This window comes from Trachemys scripta, chromosome 10 (assembly GCF_013100865.1).
Source record: "Trachemys scripta elegans isolate TJP31775 chromosome 10, CAS_Tse_1.0, whole genome shotgun sequence".
In the NCBI taxonomy this organism is placed as follows: Eukaryota; Metazoa; Chordata; order Testudines; family Emydidae; genus Trachemys; species Trachemys scripta.
Window position 1 is genome coordinate 22,210,905 of NC_048307.1, and position 22,101 is coordinate 22,233,005.

Consider the following 22,101-nt stretch of genomic DNA (forward strand, 5'->3'; position numbering starts at 1 on the left):
ACCAAAACAAAAACCCCCACAGATCTTGGGGTAGACACCAACTATGGAAAGTGTTCAACCTAGAAGATGAATGTTTAAGAATTATAATCACACTTTGTACTTGCTTATAATAGAAAAATTTTTAACCTTTGCAGAAGCAGTCACTAGAGCTCTAATAATCTGAATTAAAACTGTGTCTTTTTAACAATCTTGTTGTTCTTCATCATTGAAACTGAACTACAGGGCAGTAAATTTGAAAATAATATCGACAAAATTGTTTCCTAAAATCCACTCCAAAATGAAGAATTTTTAAGTAACGTTCTTATCTTACCAGGTCATGATGTGAAGTTATTTTATAAATAATTTATCTTTGTTAGCTACTGCACATGTTAAGCATGGGGCATGCCATATTATATGAAGTATTTTTTACAGTTCTTTGCTCACCTATGTCAAGATATATGTATATCCATATCCCACAGTGCTCTGCAAAGCTAAGCATAGCTTTTGGCATTAGCGAATATAAAGCCTGTCAAAGGCAAGATACATTTGTTCTGTGTCCTAGTACAGGTACCTTCACAGTTTAAAATATAGTATCCAAAACAGAGATAAGGAGAGTACAGAACAGCAAGTTAAGGAACTGATACAAACTGGTGGGTAGGATCTTAGGTGACATATAAAATGCTTTATAACTTGTAAGCAATTGTGCTATAAATATAAGTGGTTGGGGGCATAATTCAAAGCACCCCCACTGTGGAAAGCACTGCAAGAAATGGCTTCCCAGAAGGATTGGTATTTTGTTAACTCTTTCCTTTCTGTATTGTACTGCTTTTTTGGGGGCTATGTTTGGTTAATTGATCTCTTAAGCATTCTTAATAACAAACCATATGTGTAGTCAACTGGCTACACTTTTAGACAATATTTTGCAGCATTCTGTTCGGGTCTTTGACAGTTTTACCCTTTTCAAACAATCAAAAATTGAGAGGAAGTTAATAAAGATGATAGTCTTATTGTTAGCAACTGTTTTCTATTAATTGAGGTTTTCATTAGCTTGACTTAAAATGACTTTTTTAATGCTACAGTCTGAGGTTGCATACATAGGTCTTAAAGTTTGTGATATGCTAATTCTTGAAACTGGTCAGACCTGCTGAATTCTGGCTATTGCCCCTAAATACAGTTTTTTGCAACTCTAGTGTCTAACGTTTCTATTTTATAATTAATGTTTCTGGCTAACAGTTTTCTTGCTTCAAAGAGTCTTTGTGCTAACCTAATTTGTGACCTTGGGCAAGTCACTTAACTTCTGTATCAAAGTTTGTTTCCCCATTTTGCAAAAGGGATAATGATACTTGCCTTCCTTTGTAAAGTGCTCCAGGATCTTTGGATGAGAAGTGCTGTATAGAAAATGTGTGGTGCTGGTTATTGGTTTTGAGTTTTAGTAGTTGATCAAAGTGATCTACTTTCACTGACATCAGTCATATGAATATCAGAGGTGGTTGCATATTTGGTGATAATGCAGTTCTGTACATTTCATGTGGCTGGAGTGTACCTTATTCTCATGATGAATTTCTTTCCTAGATCTTCATGACAGTTTTGTTATTGTTGAGTCCAAATTTCTTGTACCTAAAGAAAAATCTCTGGCACATTCTGGATGTTAGAGCAAGCCTTTAAAATGTTCATTGAGTGCATCAGATATTGCAGAAAATAGAAGAGGCTCCTGTCTTGTCCAATGGTGGAGGGAAAGGAAGTGTCCAAGCCTTTTACATCAGGGTGAATCAAATGGGCTATTGAGGGTAAAAAGTGTACTTGCAAAAATTGATGAGGAAAACAAAACCACAAAAATTTGGTGACAGCTTGGGGTATTTAGTAAAAAAGAAAAATCTGATAGTACAGCTCAGGAAGGAGAGGTTGATGCTGAAGACTTCACTTACTATGCTGCCTTCCACTGATGACTTTCTTAGGAACAAGTTGGCCCATTGTGTTTAAGAGTTGCTGGTAGAATGCCCTTCTGGAGGGAGGCATTGCCTTGGTTATTCATTAGTGGTATAAGGTTACTTCAGTGCACTGTCTTTTTCTGTGAAATAGGATGAATTCTTGTCCTTCATGGTGAAGATGACTGTCTGTTCAAAACAGTTTTGCTAGTCAAGATTTAGTGGCTGAGGAGTAATACATATATTTATTTATTTTTTGGGGTCACCTTCACAGCAGTAATTCATGAATTTTATTCCATAGTCAGGCAGGGCTTTGGAGCTGTGCTCCGGCTCTGTTCCATCTCCAGGCAAAAACCTGCAGCTCCACTGCTCTGGAGCTGCTCTGCGCTCCAGCTCCGCTCCGAAGCCCTGCAGGTTCTGACTGGACCTTGAAGTAGTGGTGCTCCAACCTGCTGCCTTTACGTTTCATCTATTCTTCTTCATTGGACTGCGACCTTTGGGGAATAGTATGGAATATGAAGGCAATGGTTTTTAACCATCTGTGGTTATGTGGTCTTGTCAAACTAACTGTTCACTGGTTCTATGGAAGATCAACACAGTCCATCACAACTTTTTGGAAATCCACTCTCTGGAGACAGCTTTGTGATGTAGTCCTTAGACAGGGAGATGGAAAAAGTTCTGATCTTTGTCAGAAATGGTGTGTGGACTAGCAAAAGTTGTGGGTACCTCTGTTGTCCTCCTCTAGGCCAGTTGGATCAGTGAACATCTGACTGTGCAAGTCAGACTCAAGATAACTTGGCTGAATCTCATGGTAATAGTGGATATGAGATTTTGTGCCAGTCTTGAAGATGTCATCTGAGCAAGTATTCAAGTCTCCTGGTACAATTAATGTTGGTGATTTAATTATTTATTACAGTAACTCCTTTCTTAACTTTGTAGTTATGTTCCTGAAAAATGCTACTTTAAGTGAAACGAAGTTAAGCAAATCCAATTTCCCCATAAGAATTAATTTAAAGAGGGGTGGTTAGGTTCCAGGGAAATTTAATACTGTGCACAGCAATGATGATTGTGAAGCTTGGTTGAGGTGGTGGAGTCAGAGGGTGGGATATTTCCCAGGGAATGCCTCACTGCTAAATGATGAACTAGCACTCGGCTGAGTCCTCAAGGGCTAACATGTTAATGTAGCCTCACTCTACAAGGCAGCATGAATGGAGGGAGGGGAGACAGCATGGCAGAGAGCGACAGACACACACATCGTGTGTGTGAGAGAGATGCACATTGCCCCTTTAAGTATGCTGACCCTTCTCTAAGTACACTGCCTTTTTAAGTAGATCAGCAAGTTGAGACAGCAGCTGCTGCCAGCAAGCTCCCTTGTCCTGAGCCCTGTAGTGTCCCCCCCCCGCTCTGTGGAAATGGGGTGCAGGAGTGGGGGGAGGAACCCTGACATTAGCACCCCTCTTCTCCCCCTGCACAGCAAGCAGAAGGCTCCCGGGAGCATCTCCAAGGCAGACAGCAGGAGCAACAAACAGCAGTGGGGGGAGGGACAGCTGAACTGCCTGGCAATTGATATCCTGCTGGGCGGTTGCTGCACAGGGAACATAGGGGAGCTGATAGCGGGACTGCCGGTCCACCCTGGTTCCAAGCCCCCACCAGTTAGCGCCAACGGGCTGCTCATTTTGCAAGCAGTGGACAAAGCAGGCGGCTGCCAAACAACATTATAAGGGAGCATTGCGCACCTTTAAACGAGCATGTTCTCTAATTGATCAGCAACAAAACAACATTAACCAGGACAACTTTAAGTCAGGAATTACTGAACTTATTTGTATTATGGTAGGCAGATAGGGGCCTCAGATGACTGTCTAAACATGTCAAAGGAAGTGTTCCTTGCCTGAAAGACCTCACAATCTAGGCTTCTGACGAGGTATAGCAGGCAGGAGAAACAGACAAACAGGATTAGGGAGGAAATGAAGTAAGTTTTACACACCAGGCAGTAGTCTCAATTCACCACCTGCCTATTATTGCCAACTCTAATGACCTTATCATGGGTCACACAGGTTTGGCTGGTGTTGGAGCAGTGTTTATGATGGTGCAAAAAGCTCAGGCCCTCGCAAGTTTCAGCCATGCCTGGTGCGGAAACCTTTTCTGACTGGCTGCTTTCCCCAGTGTCATGCTTTCTGGGGAAGAGCAGCCAATTAGCAAGCATACAGAGTCCTCTCTATCTCCCCTCAGGAGCAGACACCATTCTTCTAGGAAGGAGGAGGGTGCAGAAGGAGCCCAGCACCTCAGGGTGGCTCTGCTCCTTCTGCCTGTCTTGTGAGCAAGTGAATTGTTCATCAGCTGCTTCCCCACTTTACTCTCCTTCACTGCAACACCAGGTTTTGGAGGGGACAGGAGTGGGTGAAGAACCCCAGGTGCTGCCTGCCAGCCCGGAAGGGGAGGTGGGAGACCCTGCTGCAGCTCCTCTAGGCCGGGAGTGGTGAGTGAAGAGCCCCTGAGGTGCAGGAAGAACAGAGATGAGGCTGGGTGGGGTGAGGGCTAGAGAATTAATGGGATAGTGGGTAGACGGAAGGGGGATGGGCAGATGTGGGGCTGAGAGCTTCTGTAGCAGGTGCCAAAATCATGTTAATAAATTTGGGAGTAGTGGCAACATTAATTGTGTCTCACATTCATATTGGGGGTGGATGGGTAAAGTCAAGGATCAAAAGATAGACAAATCTCAACATATTCTCTGCTTTTAAAAATCTTGGGTTTTTGGGGGGGCCAATCTCATTTTTTAGGGTTCAAATAATTGATTTTTGACCTTTGGGCTGACAACACTGCTAATATCGATTTGTTCAATAGTGGCTCTGATGCACAACAGCTCTGGCAGTTGTATGTTTGGGAGAAGAAAAGCAATCTGGATAATGCTAGGATTTCCATGTCAGACTGTTCTGTGGTGTACATGCTAGAGAACTCAAGGAGTTCATCCGAGGTCAAATACTAAGGCCAGGTCTACACTAACCCCCTAATTCGAACTAAGGTACGCAACTTCAGCTACGTGAATAACGTAGCTGAAGTTCGAAGTACCTTAGTTCGAACTTACCTCGGTCCACACGCGGCAGGCAGGCTCCCCCGTCGACTCCGCGGTACTCCTCTCGTCTAGCTGGAGTACTGCAGTTGACGGCGAGCACTTCCGGGTTCGACTTATCGCGTCCAGACAAGACGCGATAAGTCGAACCTAGAAGTTCGATTGCTCGCCGCCGAACTACCGGGTAAGTGTAGACCTACCCTAATACTATTGCCACTCCACCTCCCTTGTTCTCTCTGTAAGATTGTATGTACTGAGGAGCCTGGTGGCATGAACTATACCAGAATAAAACTGGTCCTATCATTTGCCAAGGTCTTGATGATATATGCAGACTTGTTCTGTGGTGTACATACAATGGATGGGGTGGGCAAGATCAATCTGTAAATAATGTTGGTATTGTAGACATCATATTAGTTGTCATGAACCTGAGTTTTGGGAAGTTGCCTCTCTTTTTGTGGGAAGGTGGTGGCAGATATGTCCAGCCTGGCTTTGATGTTTTCCTACATGACAGTTCCTTCTTGTATCTCCTCACACTTACTGTGACTGGAATTTGGAAGTTTAATCCATGGAGTAGTGAAGATGGGAAGCAAAGATGCTCACATGCCCAGATAGAAGTATTTGCATGCTGCCTTTTGGCATGTGTGCTTGGAATTGCGTACCATTATGCCATGTGCATCTACTATACAATACTTTACAAAGTTTATTTTGTGTCTGTCTTGCCTATATCTCAAAACACTAGAGAAGTGAGTGATAAAGTCATAGAAAAGAAAGTTAAATATAAAACAGTGGAGAAAATGTTAAAGTATGTTGTCCTAGGCTTTTATGGTGTATTTCCTATCCTGGAAAAGGATCATTGAAGGTTGCCTTTGTACCCAAATGAATGAATAAACTTGGAGTAGTTTTGTATCAGTGGCATATTCTTAATCTTAGCTATAATTGACTTTCTATTTTATCTCTTTGGTATCAAGGGTCACAATAAGAAATTCTGTACATTCAGTGGAACAGAGAACTTGAGGTCCTTCCACTAACTTGCTTTATGACTTTGGGGACTTTTTCAACTCTGTGCGACATTTTAGGCATGGGAATAATTCTTATACCTTACAGTGATGATGTAGCTTTTTAAGGTCCTTGGATGAAAGGCATTAGAAAAATGCAAGGTATTAACAGTAAATGCTTTAGGGTTACTTCTAGATTTTAATTAAAGTTGCTCATCTGGAAAATCTACCTTTTGGCTGAAGTATCTTATAGCCTGGAATTTTCTCAGCCTAGAAGTGTGTGTGTTTAAAGTTTGAACAAATTATCTTCACCTGTTCCACAGGTTGAGTTTATAGGTTGAGCATGGTAAAGGTCAAAAGTGCGTAAATAACAGATGACTGTTTTTGTTTAGGTTTGTTGCCCTTTTGTGAGAACTTCATCCGAGAACAAAATGTTACTCATGGTTGCTTCCTCTTCTTTCTGAGCAGTCAAGAACATTTGTTTAGGATAGGAATCCATTTCCACAGTCCTCTTTCTCTGTAGCATAGTTCAATTGTCAGTGTGGACAGTTAGAGCTTTTTGGATGAAGCTTTGAATTGGCTCTAAATTTTCATTTGAACTGATTAGTATAGATCCATGCTAGTCTAAGTCTATTGGCCCAGCCTGAGAGGCTTGTTCCTGTGGGCTCCAAAATGCTGTGTAGACATACCCTTAGGCTCCTAAATAACTCAAATGCTTTTGAAAATTTTCTTATTTTCTTTAAATGTTACAGTACAGATACCCCAATTACTGTTGTCAGGGGTGTTGTATGAATTATAGGAAAAAAATGTATTCGTGCATTGAAGAGGAGCGAGACCAATTGATAAGGACATGAGAGAGGCCATACTGGATCAGACCAGTGGTCCACCTAGCCCAGTATCCTGTCTTCCAACAGTGGCCAATGCCAGATGCTTCAGAGGGATTGAATAGAATAGGGCAATTATTGCATGATCTATCCCATGTTGTCCAGTCCCAGCAACTGATCTGTGGATGCACTTAGCATTTTCCATTGGCACGTTAGACAACTTTTCTAATAGCTGCACACATAATTTATAAACATATCATGATTAAATTCCCCAAATCTATTTATCATAAAATGACTTTTGGGGAGAAATATATCCTTTTACAACTATGCTGAGTGTAATAACTTTTTAAACTATGCATTACAAATATCTAAAGTATTTCACTTTCAACCAACCATTACAAATTACTTCCTTTCCACATGAACACTTGTTGGACAATGTCTTCTTAACTTATCAGAATCCTCCTTTCTTCTTGGTTGTCTGAATATGATTTTTCCTGAGGGCTATTCTTCCTATATTAGGAAAATTAATGAAATTAAATGGGAACTTGATAGAAATATAGAATCCTTTAATTTATTACATACAGTTTTTAAACTTTATAATTTTTTTTAAACAAAATAAATTCAGCTCTGTTTAAAAATAAAACAAAAACCCTTCCTTTTCCTCCAGAAGGAAGCACAGCTTAACTGTACACTTATATGGTAACTTTCAGCATTGAGCAAGTTCTGTTCTAGGAGCAATCTTACTCAACCATAGTTTGAAGAAATATATCTTGCTGTTAATTCCGTCATTTCAGAATTGGTATTGCTCTTGCATTACAGTTAGAGGGGAGATAGAATTGCATTGGCTATTGGGCCACGCTTAGGGCATTCTTGTATTGAAACTGGTGTGCTGTATTACTTTTTTGTCTCTTTTTATATAAGGAGTGACTTATGTGTATTTTTAAGATTGTCAGGAACACCAAGAGCATTGAATGTAGACACTCCTTTATTGTAATGGCGGGGGGATGAGGAGAAATAATTTGATAATCTTACAAATGATTAAACTTTAATGGCTATAGGACCATTAAACAAGATAATAAGATCAATGAGTTAAATTGAATGATATTTTAACTAGGGATATAAATTATTAAATGGTCAAACAGAAAGCATTAGTCTTACCTTTAATCCCCAGCCCTGGGCTGGCCGGGCCGGAGGGCCCCAGCCCCTTTCCCTTTAATCGGTTAACCGGTTAAAAGATCTAATTTTAAGTTTTAAACAGTTAACTTTTTAAACAATATTTACATCCCTAATTTCAACAATACCTCTAGTTTCTTCCAAGGCTTAATCAGATTAATTTGTATTAAAGATATGACACACAAGACAAATGTCTACACTTGAGCTCTTTCTGGGTTTGTCAAAGGAAAGCCAAACATTGTGATGGATTTTAATTAATGTGTGTTGATCACAAAACTGAGAGGCTTACTAATTAGAATCCAATTATCTTGCTTTTAATTCTGTCAGCAGTTAGGAGATGAAGATACAAAAACATCTCTCTAGATTTTGTCTTCATATGGTATCCTTCATATTGGAGGGTATTCCAACATATTTTTCAGTAATAAATGAAACAGTATTACAAGTTTATTTCCCCTGCAGGAAATACAACAGCAGTATTGGTGCAAAATATTTTGTGAGCATCTGGTGGTAGTTTAGCGGTAGTGCAGTGAACTTGTTTTTTGAGAATAGGGTTGGGCATTTGACTGGTCCAAAAATCTCCCATAAATGTAAACAAACTTGTTTGTCTTAGCAATTGGCTGAAGAAAAAGTAGGACTGAGTGGACTTGTAGGCTCTCGAGTTTTACATTGTTTTGGTTTTGAGTGCAGTTATGTAAGAAAAAAATCCCTACATTTGTAGGTTGCACTTTCATGATAGAGATTGCAGTACAGTACTTTGTATGAGAGGAATTGAAAAATACTGTTTCATTTGTTTCTCATTTTTACAGTGCAAATATTTGTAATAAAAATAATAAAGTGAGCACTGTACACTTTGTATTTTGTGTTGTAATTGAAATCAATATATTTGAAAATATAGAAAAACATCCACAAATATTTAATACATTTCAATTGGTATTCTGTTTAACAGTGCGATTAATCACTATTAATTTTTTTAATTGCGATTTAATTTTTTTTAGTTAACTTTTTTTAGGGCTGTTGATTAAGCGCAGTTAACTCACACGTTTAAGACTTTATGATCTCCAGTAGGCTTAACCATAGGTACTTATGCCAAATTACAAAAAAAGTTACTTAACTGAGTTGTTTTAATTCAGAATAATTAGAGACAGAATGAAATGAAGTTATAAAAAATGAAAGAATGGCACCATGATTACTCCTGGGGGAATTTTAAGCCTAAAAATTATGCGCACAATATTTTAAAATTCTGCAAAATTCTGTATATTTTTATTAGTCAAAATAACACTATATAATCACACGAGTTTGTTATTTTGGTAATTTATTTCAGCAACTACATCTGTAACAGTACAGACACACAATTTCCTGCAGGAGCAGAGTTAAAGAAACCCCTGTTTCCTATGCCCCTTCCCCCTCAGAGCCCAGCAGGGGGGTGCCCCTCCAGCCCAGACACCTGCACCCCTTCCTTCCTTCAGAGCTCAGCTGGTGGTTCTCCCCAGCCCCGATACTTGCACCCCACCTCCCCCAGAGCCCAGGGATCCAGAGGGAGTAACAGCCTGATGCTGGGTCCTAGGCTTGTGTGGAGTTTCCTGTATGCCGCCTCCTTCCTTCAGGGTGTGCCAAGAACTGCAGCTGCTGGGAGTCCTCCATCTCCTCCTCCTCCTGCTTTCTCTCCCCCTCCCCACCCTGGTGTCTTCTACTTGTAAGCTAGGCTCTGCTGGGTCCAGTGGCCCCTAGTGGTGGCCAGCACCTCTGCAACCCATTTCTGTGGGAGAAAAAGGAAATCCTGCACTCACAACATTAATTTCTGCGCAAATTCTGCATGCGCAATGGCGCAGAATTCCTCCAGGAGTACTTGATGGAATCAAAGAGGTAGCCATAGCCTATGTTAGGGCATTCTTGCTGGAATATTTGACCAGGGTCAAATAAGTGTTCAACTGACAGCTTGCCAAGCTTATTTGAAACTGTAACATAGTCCTTCGCCATTTAAAGTGGACAAGTCCACAAATAGCCAGAGCACTTACCACTATTTGGTAGTGGTTAGCCTGGCTATTTTTGCAGAGGCACTGACACACTTCACTTATAAATCTATCTAGTCCTTTATGAGTGCAGGAATAACTTTCTCAGCAGATGAGAGGAATAGAAACAGAGATTGGCTGGGAGGTATTCTTTGAAATTGTTGCATGCAACTCGGGCGGGAGGGAAGAGAATGTTGGGTTAGTCACTCGGCTTATACCCACCTCAGTATGAACTTAAGTTTAATGCATTGTCTGGAAAAAATGTCTTCTCGTTCCTACTTCAGTGCAGAATCAGCATTGTTATTGAACCTCGCCCTGGTATGAGATTTGAACCTTCTCGTCTAGAGGCAAATATGCTAGCGAGTGGGCCATGTTAAAAGCCTCTATTTATTCTTTCAGAAACTGCAGAATTAAAAAGTGGATGTGCGGGGTAACATGTCCAGTGTACCTGAAGACAGAAGCATCAGACAGCAGGACATCAAGAAAGGATTGCAATTTATACAGTAAGATCTTATGACAGATGTTCTTATAGGGTTTTGTGTGTGTGCGCGCGCGCAGTCCTACTTAAAATGTGGCTAGTCCTTTTATTTATACTGTCTTTTTAAAGAGTGAGATAAGGGTGAGCTTTTGGCCAATCAAACTTCATTATGTATGCACATTTCAACATACTCTTGTTTTAAATGTTTAGTGGCTTCAAATTGACCTCCCATTTGCTTTAACAAAAGTAGGAGATAGGTCTCCTGTTTTCATGTGGCATTGTGTGTCATTGGGGTAAGCCAGGTGAAGCACTCTGAAGAGCGAAGACTGTTACTCCAAACAGCAGTTGTCGAATATGGGGAGAGAAAAGAACACCTGTATGTTTGGGGAAGCTGTGGGTGTAGTGCAGATAGTGAAAGTGTGCTCCAGAGGAGCTCAGCAGGCTATTTGTAGTAACATCTGCTGACCTTGAATGTTAGTTGGTAGGGCAACTCCCATCTTTTCATGTTCTCTGTATGTGTGTATATATATCTCCTTACTATATGTTCCATTCTATGCATCCGATGAAGTGGGCTGTAGCCCACGAAAGCTTATGCTCAAATAAATTTGTTAGTCTCTAAGATACCACAAGTACTCCTGTTCTTCTTTTCTTGAATGTAGAGTTCATCTCCTATCTATGTGCCTAAAAGCCCTTTTAATGTAATACTGGAGGAGGAAACGGTGAGGGCCTGTGTTTTCCCTTCATACACAGCCACTTCTCAAAGCAGGATATTTGCCTACTCCAACCTGGAAATGGAGTGGGAGGAGAGGCCTTGGAGAGCAGAAGACACGCAAGCTTTCCTCTCTTATCACAACGTGGCAGTTCAGACAGGCTGCTGGGAGAAAGAGCAGCTCTTTAAACCTCAGAGAGAGGAATGGGGTGCTCCAACATGGAAGGCTTGTTTCCCCGCAACCGGCCTACTGAGCTCCTTAGTCCATCCCAGCTATCGCTATTTTCAGGGGAAGGGAAATTCTTCCCTTTCCCATTTATAGACTGCCACAGATTCTCAGTGGAGCAAAAGTAAGGTGATCCTTCCTGTGCTCTTCTACCTCCCAATATTGTTTAGTTGCAGTTTGAAGCAGAAATGGTCTTGTCTCTCTTCAGTTCCCAGGGCAGCACTGGCTGCTTGAGGAAGTGATTACCCACCCTGTACTGATGTCAGAATGTATCTGATCAGGGTGTGGGAGTTCTATGCTGATTAAAATTACAGAAGTGGGAGGGGGTCAGTTAGCGCCCCCAAACATTTTTTTTTCTCTCTTTCTACCTGTCCCCCTCTCCTGTGTATGTAGGGATGCATTTTCAAAGACTACATTAAGGTTGCTGAATCAAGCACTTGGAAGTTAGGAGATGCCAGAATTAAGGCTGACCATGCACCCTTAATTTAGGCTATTGGTGCATAAGCATTACAGTAGTGTGCAATCATGTAATTAACAGCTACTCTTTTCCCTAGGACTCCTGCCTCATTAGTATACAAAATGGATGGTGCTCAGGGAATGCATTAGTTTTGTCTGTAGCACTTAGAACCCTTAAGTTGAATATTTGTTTTTAACAATCTATTCATTTACAAAATTTGCTTATCTTTAACTCCTAGGTCTACTTTACCCTATCCAGGGACACAAGAACAGTATGAGGTAATGGAGTTATTTTCTGAAATCTATTAGAAACATATGATTCTATAATGGGTGGAAATCTCTTCCTTGTGGTGGTTTAAAAAAAAAAAAAACTTGCAAAGTTTTTCTGAGGGTCTAAGTGACATTTTTACTAGTTTTTAATAGTGATAAACTACAGTGGTATTTACCTTTCACTATCTTGTCCCACCCTGCCATGTATATAATCAAATATTTGAATGCACAGAAATAACTTGTATAGTAGCTCAGAGAGAGAATTTTTTAACTGCCAGTTCACTCAACCTTGGCTACAAATTTAGATCCTACAATTTCAAGAATCAAGATCGTGTTTTATTTTCAGTAAAATTAGTTTAGCACCTCATTGCTGGTCAGGAGGAAGTAGCTTCACCATATGAATCTACCAGGCTTCTTTCTGCAGTTGTAGATAACTGGTAATTGGTTTTGCAGCTCACTTTCTGTTGATATTAAAACTCTCCTTTCTCAGTGGTTTGAGTCTTGGACATGAACGGGCGATTGGTCTGATCCAAACATTTCCCTTCTGAGACTTTAGTGTGAAATACCAGAATCTGAATAAATGTATTTATTTATATATAATATAAAAAAATATAGTGTGTGTGTGTGCGCGCGCGCGTCGTACATCTTTCATGAGCTGCTTTGTCAACAGTTGTGGCCCTACATTTATGCCTAGGTTAGAAATGCCTAAATAATACTTTTCTTGCTACTTTTATATAGTGTATTTTCTTTTAACCTGGAAACCAAATCTTTGCATTCATTTTTTTTCCCATTAACTTGTTGTGAGAAAATTGTGAGTTATGTATTCAGAAGTATGAAATGTTTGCAGAGAGCTCTTCTGTTCATGAGTGTTTCTTTGTTCCAGTTATTCATACAAGAGCTTGTTAGAAATCTCTTCAATGAAGGGAATGATGCATACCGAGAAGGTGATTGGGGAAGGTCACTGAGCCACTATACAGAAGCTTTAAACATATCGGATTATGCCAATTCTGAAGAAATCCACATTTCCAATGAAATACTAGAGAAGCTGCATGTAAACCGGATAGCATGTTACTCAAATTTGGTAAGTTATTTTTATTTAAGCTTTTGCTACTTTTCAGATAGAGTACATTAACAAAACATGAAGCCATAGAAAATTCACTAGTAGATAAAGGGCTCTTGGTTATGGTTTGAGAATTGTCAAAACTCGAAGCTTCTCTATCTTCTCTCTTTAAATATGTAAGCATGTGTCTTCTAGATATTTTTATACAATAATACTAGAAGTATCCTACTAATATAAAATGGTCATACCAGGCCCAAATGCTGATAAAGCGATAGGTTCATCCTTCAGATAGGATTTGTACAGCTAATATATCCACTTCCCTACTGTCTTTTTGCCTGTGGGTGGACATGGTTCTTGGGGGGGTGGAGAGGGGGATCTTAATGACCCCCTATTTTCACTGGGCTTTATACTTAGGTTACACGTGGTCCTTTTCAACCAGGGTGACCTATGTAGTTAGCATAAGTATATATAGTACCAGTGCTGCTCCTTAATTGTCTAGAAAAGTTGCTAATGAATGAGGCAATATACTTCCTCCTCACACAAATAATCTGTGGTGCCTCTTCTAAAATTTTCCATTTGTCATTTACCATTAGTGATCCATTTACTGGTACATCAACAGCTATCAAGTACAAAGAATTAATGAACCAAAGGCATTATTACTGTTTCTTTCCTGTCCAACTACATAAAGAAAATCCTGTCTTATTTCCAGAATGAATTTAAAATAAAATCTTAAAAACTTATACTACTTCTACCTTTGATTCATCCAGAACTGAACTATCCAGAATCTGTCCAAGTAATAGAGCTGTTTGTCTTTCTGCGAGCCAGATACACTGCACTTCTGTCAAATAATATAAACTAGGATCATGAGGCTTAGTACAAGCAGGCTTTAGTACTTTTGCTGCGTGAACTCTCACTTTGTAAGGTAACTACTCTGCCGTGCTACCTGGTTGAATTCTGTTTTAGCTGGACTACAAAGAGGGTTCTAGCATACTTTGGCAAAATACTGTCTTCATTTGCAATCTGACTGCACAGCATTCCATGCTTATAGTAAGAACAATAAACCAGCTGGTGAATTTTGGGTCAGAGTTACTCACTTTTATCCAGAAGTAAAACATTAGGAAAGAATAATATCCTAAGAAGATAGCTTACTTGGGAACTGTACAGTTTTTCAGCACTTTTGTTATTTGAATCTACTGCTCTAGCAACAAAATATTATTTGTTGAATAAGCCCTTAAACTTTTTTTTCCTTTCTCACAGAGATTGCATGATAAAGTTCTAGAAGATTGTGAAATAGCTTTAAGATTAAATGAAAATAATTTCAGAGCTCTGTATCGGAAATCCAAAGCCTTAAATGAATTGGGAAGGTATAAGAAGGCTTATGATGTTGTAGCAAAATGCTCTCTGGCTGTACCACAAGTAAGTAAATTATATGTTGTTAAATTTACTTTACAAATAATGTTCTGGAAATAGCTGGTACTTTATGTAGTGCAATGTTTTCTCCAATACTTATTCATTGTACAGTAACTCCTCACTTAAAGTCGTCCCGGTTAATGTTGTTTCGTTGTTACGTTGCTGATCGACCAGGGAACATGCTCGTTTAAAGTTGTGCAATGCTCCTTTCTAATGTCATTTGGCAGCCGCCTGCTTTGTCCACTGCTTGCAGGAAGAGCAGCCTGTTGCAGCTAGCTGGTGGGGGCTTGGAACCAGGGTGGACCGGCAGCCCCCCTATCAGCTCCCCACTCCGCTAAGTTCCCTGTGCAGCAGCTGCCAGCAGCCTAGCAATTGCAGCTATCCCTCCCCCCACTGCCATGTGCTGCTCCTGCCCTCTGCCTTGGAGCTGCTCCCCGAGCTTGCTGTGAGGGGGGGCTAATGTCAGGGTGTCCCCTTCCCCCCTGCTCCTACACCCCGCTTACCCCTTCTCCATATAGAGCAGGGTGGAGACACTGATGGAGAGAGACAGAGAGAGCATGGGGCAGCAGCTGCTGTCTCAACTTCCTGATCCACTTAAAAAGACAATGCACTTAAGAGTGGGTTAGCTTACTTAAAGAGGCAGTGTGCATTTCTCTCTCTCTCTCCCCCCCCACACACAAGGTGTGTGTCTGTCTGCTATGCTATCTCCTCTCCCCTCCATTCCTGCTGCCTTGTAGAGTGAGAGGCTACATTAACAATGTGTTAACCCTTGAGGGCTCAGCCGAGTGCTAGTTCATCATTTAGCACATGGGTTCTCAAACTGGGGGTTGGGACCCCTTAGGGGGTCATGAGGTTATTACATGGGGGGGTTTGTGAGCTGCCAGCCTCCACCCCAAACCCTGCTTTGCCTCCAGCATTTATAATGGTGTTTAAATATATAAAAAAGTATTTTTATTTATATGGTGGGGTCGCACTCAGAGGCTTGCTATGTGAAAGGGGTCACCAGTACAAAAGTTTGAGAACCACTGATTTAGCAGCAAGGCATTCCCTGGGAAATATCTCACCTCTTCCACCCTCTAGCTTTACCAGCTCAACCAAGCTTCACAATCATCATAGCTGTGAACAGTATTAAATTGTTTGTTTAAAACATATACTGTGTTTATGTGTGTGCATATATATAATGTATAGTTTTTTTGTCTGGTGAAAAAAATTTCCCTGGAACCTAATTTCCCCCCCCCCCATTTACATTATTCTTATGGGGAAATTGGATTCGCTTAACGTTGTTTCACTTAAAGTCGCATTTTTCAGGAACATAACTACAACGATAAGTGAGGAGTTACTGTACCTGTTTTCCGTGTGGAAGCTAAGAAATATGTGGGTTGTGTTTTTGTTTTTGTTTGTTTTTTGGGGGGGAGGAAAAACTAGGGCCCTCAAAATAAGTAGAGCTGACACAGTTGTCTGATCTTTTTCAGCAAGGAAAATTGACTCGTGGTATAGTTTTTTGTTTGGTTTTTGTTAGTATGTATGGATGCCATCAGTGAGGTTCTTTTAGAGCAGTGATACTCAGACCTCAGTGGTTCAGGAGCCAAACTAGCAATCCACATTACCCAAAAGAGCCAAGTAGTAAATGAAACAATGAGTTCACACTATATACTACATATTCATATTTAAACTGTATGATGGGAAATATTTAGTTTTTATTTATATGTATTCTTACAGCAAAATGACTGACTACATATTATTTTATCAATAACAGTTAGTTAATAACATAGTAAAAGCATCCTGATTGGTTAATAGTTAAATCACATTGTGTTTTAATAGCATATGCTGCAAAGAACCGCAGGAGATGCATTAAAGAGCCACTTGTGGCATGGGATCCTCAATCTGAGTATCATGGTAGTAAGAGTTTTACTTTAAAGCAAATGGATTAGGTAACAGTGTTAGAATTTCTGTATAGTGAGTAAAGGGGTTTGACTACTACAGTTGGAAAGTGGCCAATAATATTTAAATATGATTTAGAGGCTTATAATGTAAAGTACAACATTTTACGGGAAAATACTTGTCCCAGTCTACGCAATTAACAAAAGGCTTGGTTCACATCCAGTGCAGTATTCATTGTGCAGAGAGTTAATTTTGAGAGGCTTCAGTATGAATTGAAAACAAATGAAGTTTAAAAAAAAAAAAATCCAGCAGACCACAAAAATTTCCTTTTTGTAGATGGTAAGAAATTTCTTACCATCTGAACTGTCAACAAAAGGGCCATTATGAATCTTGATGTCAAATATACTCTTAAGGCCATGTTTACACTCACCGGTAGATCGGCACTGCTCTGATCAATGAAACGGTGTCGATTTAGCGGGTCTGGTGAAGACCCGCTAAATCAATGGCAGAGCGCTCTCCCATAGACTCCGTACGCCAGCTCCCTGAGAAGAGTAAGTTAAGTCAGCGGGACCACATCTCCCGTCGTCACAGCGCAGTGTAGACACCGTGGTAAATCGACCTAAACTATGTCGACCTCAGTTAGATTATTCACTTAACTGAAGTAGCATTACTTAGGTCGACTTACCACAGTAGTGTAGACAAGGCCTAAAGTGAAAACTGCCACTATGGAGCTGTGTGTGGTTTTTATTTTATTTTTGCTCCCCCACCACCAGGCAGTGGGACAGTTTTGCAATGTAATGAGCACTTTCATTTCTCATTAGCATCATCCGTAATTAAGGGGACTCAAGACGTCACAGGATCCAGTTCTTGGAGAAGATTGTTTCCTAATCTCTTTAATATTCTGGATTTCCTCTAGCTATTCTAATATTTATTTGTCATACATTCAGAATCTTCAAATAACACTTGTTACTTTCAGAAAACTTTTCAAATGTCCTTTCCTTTAAATACATATTTTTTTAGAGTGCATTAGAATCAGATAAGCTATGCAAATTGGAATTATTTACTTTGGCCACAAGGATTAAATGATGATAGGGATGTCTTTAGGCATACGTCTGCATAGGGCACCCGAAAATTTGGGGCATCCCTTAGTCTTACCCGGTAGTGTCTACCCTCTTTCTATCCCTGTTCTGACCCTTTCTGAAGGCTTCCACAGCTGGTTGCTGCATCTTGGTGATTCTTACTCCGGAGGGGATCTAGTAACTTAAAAGTGAAAGCCTGCCAGACCTATTAGCACAACACTGAAACTGTTAAAGAGCTATTCAAGTGGTAATGAAGCCATTTAACAGGCATTTGCCAACCCCCAGATATATACTGTCAGTTTCTGAATTTACTGACAAAAACAGTTGGGCATTACTGTAATATTTACTCAGAACATGTTAGTATACAGGACCTTGTATTAAAATTTACTTTAAAAATATTTCATTAGTGTATTGCTGCTGCTGATGATGATTGATGATAAAATCACATCTCTAAAAAATCCTTGCATAGATTTTTAGATGCCGCCTGCCCCCCACCTCCTCTCCTCCTCCCCCCCCCCCCGGGGCTGCGAGCCTGGGCTGCCATCGGGCATAGGGGACCAGTTTAATAATACTGCGTAGGGCCCCATAAATCCTAAGGACAGCCCTGAATGATAGACATCTTTGTAAACATTCCTTATTCCAGTAATGTAATGGCAGGTGTTAGTACTAATTGAATATTCTGTTTGTGATGGATTTTGTGCTGTGCTTAAGACCCGTGACTGTTTCATCCTTGGCATTCTCCCTTCTGCCTGGTTTCAGGTGGCTTCTATCACTGACTAGTCTCCATCATGGATTTTTCTTTTGCTATCTATGCTGTGGAGTGAATGGTTACTTTTTTCTCCATTTTATTCTAAATATTGAGTTATATATATCTTTAATCTGGCACCCTGTTCAAAATGACTCTTTAGAAGGCATGACTGTGAATCGTGTGGCTTTTTTTTTCTTTTCAAGACACAATTTTTGGCAAAGTGGCCAGAAATTTAAAAGTGCTGGGAACACATGACCACTTCCGTTGGCATTTCTCTTCTTAGTACTTCTGAAAACTGGACCACTTAGCTAGGTGTCTACATTTCAGTTTAAAAGCCTAACTTTAGGTACTCATGTTTGAATACCTTGGCCCTAAGGTTTAAAGTAGATCTGCCTTGAGTCGTCTTGTAACTTTGTATGACATTCTGAAAACAAACTTTAAACTGTCAAATATTCTAAATGCTATCTGTCATCTAAAATATGAATTAACTAGGACAAAGTGAAATATGACTTGATTTTAACACAATGCTTCCAGATACAACAGAGTATATTCCCCAAAACAATTTAAATATTCAGCGATGTTCTTTAATAGTTGACATGCTAATAGAAGTGTGGCCTTCAGTTTGTAAAACTACAAAAAATACTCAAACTGTAGAATCTGTAAATCCCACTTTAAACTGGCAAAGGCCTGTGGTTTTTATGGCTCTGAATTCATCTTGGGTAAAATGATATATACCTTTGAACTCAGTTATTGGCAGATGTTTATAATTTTTATTTAAATGTAGGGTTAGAAGCACACTTTAATTCCTGTTTACATTTCTCATTCCAAACAGTTGTATCGCTTTGCCCGAGTTGGGTGGGGGTGTGTGTGTGTGTTTGTGTATAGAAGTATATAGAAATGTATATGTATTTTGTTTTAGGATGAAAGTGTGATAAAGCTGACTCAAGAACTTGCTCAGAAACTAGGATTAAAAATAAGAAAAGCATATGTCAGAGCAAGGGTAAGGAAGACTTTTTTTTTTTTTAACCTCATTCTGAGTTTTTAATGTCCACTATATACTTACAATGACCTGTTTAATTGCAGCCAACTTCCTCAAACTCTGTTTCTGGAGAAGTATCAATTAAGGTAAGGTTCCACATGTTCACAGTATACATTGATTTTGAAAGAACTGTTTTCTGTATTCTTACAGTGAAGTGAAACTGTCCAGTTAACATTTGGTTAAGATTCCTGTCTAACCTTGTGTCTGGTTTTGCCATGAGTATAATGTATCTTACTCAATCACATGATCACTTTTTTATCCAAGTTATTTTTGTACAAGAACTTCCTTGAATAAAAGTTACAGTTAAAAATGATGTCTTTACTCTGTTTGGTCTTATTAATTATTCGCAAGGTCTTGCTACGTGGATACAGTTAACCATTGCTTTCTGTACTTAATGACAACTTAAGTACTACAGATGTCCAAGTGAGTACAATGGTTCACATAGGTTAAGGATAGCGAGTTGAATGCAGCTCAGACACTAATAAAGATGTACTATGAGACCTGCACAGATGCAGGTGTTAGAGGTATAAAGTCCACCTAAATTGTAAACAGATGATGATAGCTAAAATTAGTAACACATTACATTAGTAAACACGAACATTTTAAAACAGTTTATTTAAATCTAAACAGTAAATGAAGAACTTATCTTATTTTACTAAATGAACATCTATTAAGTTAGTCTCACTTTTGTTAATTTCAGTTTCTCATGGCTGCAGTGCTTGGGTTGCACACATTGCAAGGAATGCTTTTGTTTGAAAAGCCATATTTCTTTGATCTTTAATTGTGGAAATCTCCTGAATTCTCATAAATTTTAGCTTTTGTAAAATTTAGGTCAAACTTAGATTGATAAGGTCAACTTAAAAATGTATGCTTGAAGGGCCTTGTTGCTCTTCAAGTTGATTGATTGATTGTTTTACTTATTTACAGAATTCAAATTCTTCTGTAGAAGATATTGAGTCAGGTGAGTCTTCCTGGACTACAATATTGTTTGTTGATGAAAGGAAGCTAGATACAAAGTGCAGCGCCGATGTGTTTATCATTGTTAAAAATTTGTAAAATTCTTTCTGAATCATTAATTGAGCTCTTCTGAGTTTGACTTCTGTGAAACTGGTATTCTATTTCTGTCAAGTGTGTGTGATCATACAAAGTGCATTACAACCAGGAAAGCTGCTTCCAAAGATGACTTCAGGGGTGTTTTCTCCCACATCACTTATCATAGGTTATAAGTAAACCATAGTGACTTGTAAAGGTGATACAGTCTCTACTTCAAAGGGTTAAAAAATATTTAAAAAAATACAATAGCTATAAAGGCAGATCAAAAAAGTTTCTCAAGTCAGTCCATGAAATAACTTCACATATCACTTTTTAGAACAGTTTTTTTTTTTTTTAATTTGCCAGCAAACTAAACATAATAGACTGTGGGGATTTGAGTGAATGTTGTGTGTATATGCATAAGAGAATACAGGTTAAGGTGGCTGTGCAAACTTTATTTAAATCTCCTGACTTTGTTATTGTTCCCTCTTCTTTTAATATTGTGTTCTGATATAACTTCTGTAATTTGGAAAAAATAGTGCTGAGGGGGTGGATGTGGTATGGCAGAATAAAGCATAGCATGTGATAATTTAGGCCACAAGTCTCCCCCTCTCTCTTCTTGCTTGCTTAGTAGGTCAAAATATGCAAACATTCCAATACACATCTGCATATTTCCAATATGCAATACACACCTGCATATTTTCTTCTGAAGTTAATTGGTTAATACAAACCAATTGTGTGCTTTTCTTAACCATCTATATCTTTATTCTAAAATTAAATTTCTTTAAGGCAAAGCATTTTTGTGCCAGATTAAAAGTAGTGAAAGAATATAAATTTTTTGCAGAACTTTGACTAAAAGTTTTGGTCTCTTTCCCAAATTACCTGTTTCAGATTTATCAGAAGAGAAACAAGAGACACTTTCTACTGTTTCCTCATCAAACTTTGTCCCGGAAGTGTCAAGTGACTTGGCTTCAATACCTGTGCAATCCATATCTTCCGTCATGCCTCTTCAAGTGGAAAAGAGTTCTCTGCCTTCTGCAGTGCTGGCAAATGGGGGAAACATTTCTTTCTCTTTGCCAGAAGCATGTTTAGATTGTGGAGATGGAGATGATATTAGTATTGGAGAAGAACTTGATGAACTACTTGATTCTGTACCTGACTCAGATGAAAATGTAACGGTAAACTTTTGTTTTTCATTTTTTCTGGAGAGGAATCATTTCAAATGAAATCTTGTTTTTAGTTTGAGTAAGCAGGCTCACAACTAAGTGTGTAAACTATAGTAATGCCTATTCTATCAAATTGCACCATGTCTTTTGACTCTAATATGAACTTCTCAGAAATGTCATGTTTTCAGTTTCTTCTTAGAATAGTGACAGCATTATCAGACCAATGCTTATCAGGTAATAAAGATGAAGCAGTGTCAGAGATTGAGGTATTTAGAGGCAGTTCTGGAACAGACAGATACATTAAATAGCAGATCACTTAGATCAGATGGTGTATATCTGACAGTTCTAAAAGAATTTGAAAATGAAGTGCTGAACTGCTAACACAAATATGCAATCTCTCATAAAATTGTCTAATCTCTGATGTGCAGTTGAGGGGTGGGGGGTAACCTGCCCATATGTTGACATGTTAACTTTAGCATATAGCATTATTCTTGAAGTAAGGAAATATCATGTCAATTCCTGAACAGATTGTAACTGTAAAGTGAATAATAGTTCCTCCCAAAACAGCGTGAATC

The 22,101-nt window shown here is 39.2% G+C and overlaps 1 protein-coding gene across 3 annotated transcripts in view; it reads left to right on the forward strand.

Annotated features, from left to right (window-relative positions):
* Positions 1-22,101, forward strand: part of ZC3H7A (zinc finger CCCH-type containing 7A) — a 47,676-nt gene that overhangs the window by 3,077 nt on the left and 22,498 nt on the right. For 2 of the 3 annotated variants that reach the window (XM_034784024.1, XM_034784025.1), the window contains exons 2-9: positions 10,372-10,475; positions 12,081-12,120; positions 12,995-13,192; positions 14,429-14,587; positions 19,209-19,289; positions 19,373-19,414; positions 20,256-20,289; positions 21,252-21,538. In XM_034784024.1, coding sequence (XP_034639915.1) covers positions 10,408-10,475; positions 12,081-12,120; positions 12,995-13,192; positions 14,429-14,587; positions 19,209-19,289; positions 19,373-19,414; positions 20,256-20,289; positions 21,252-21,538 — 909 coding nt within the window. In that variant the 5' untranslated portion in view covers positions 10,372-10,407. The remainder of the gene's footprint in view (positions 1-10,371; positions 10,476-12,080; positions 12,121-12,994; positions 13,193-14,428; positions 14,588-19,208; positions 19,290-19,372; positions 19,415-20,255; positions 20,290-21,251; positions 21,539-22,101) is intronic. The other variant, XM_034784026.1, reaches the window with a different exon arrangement.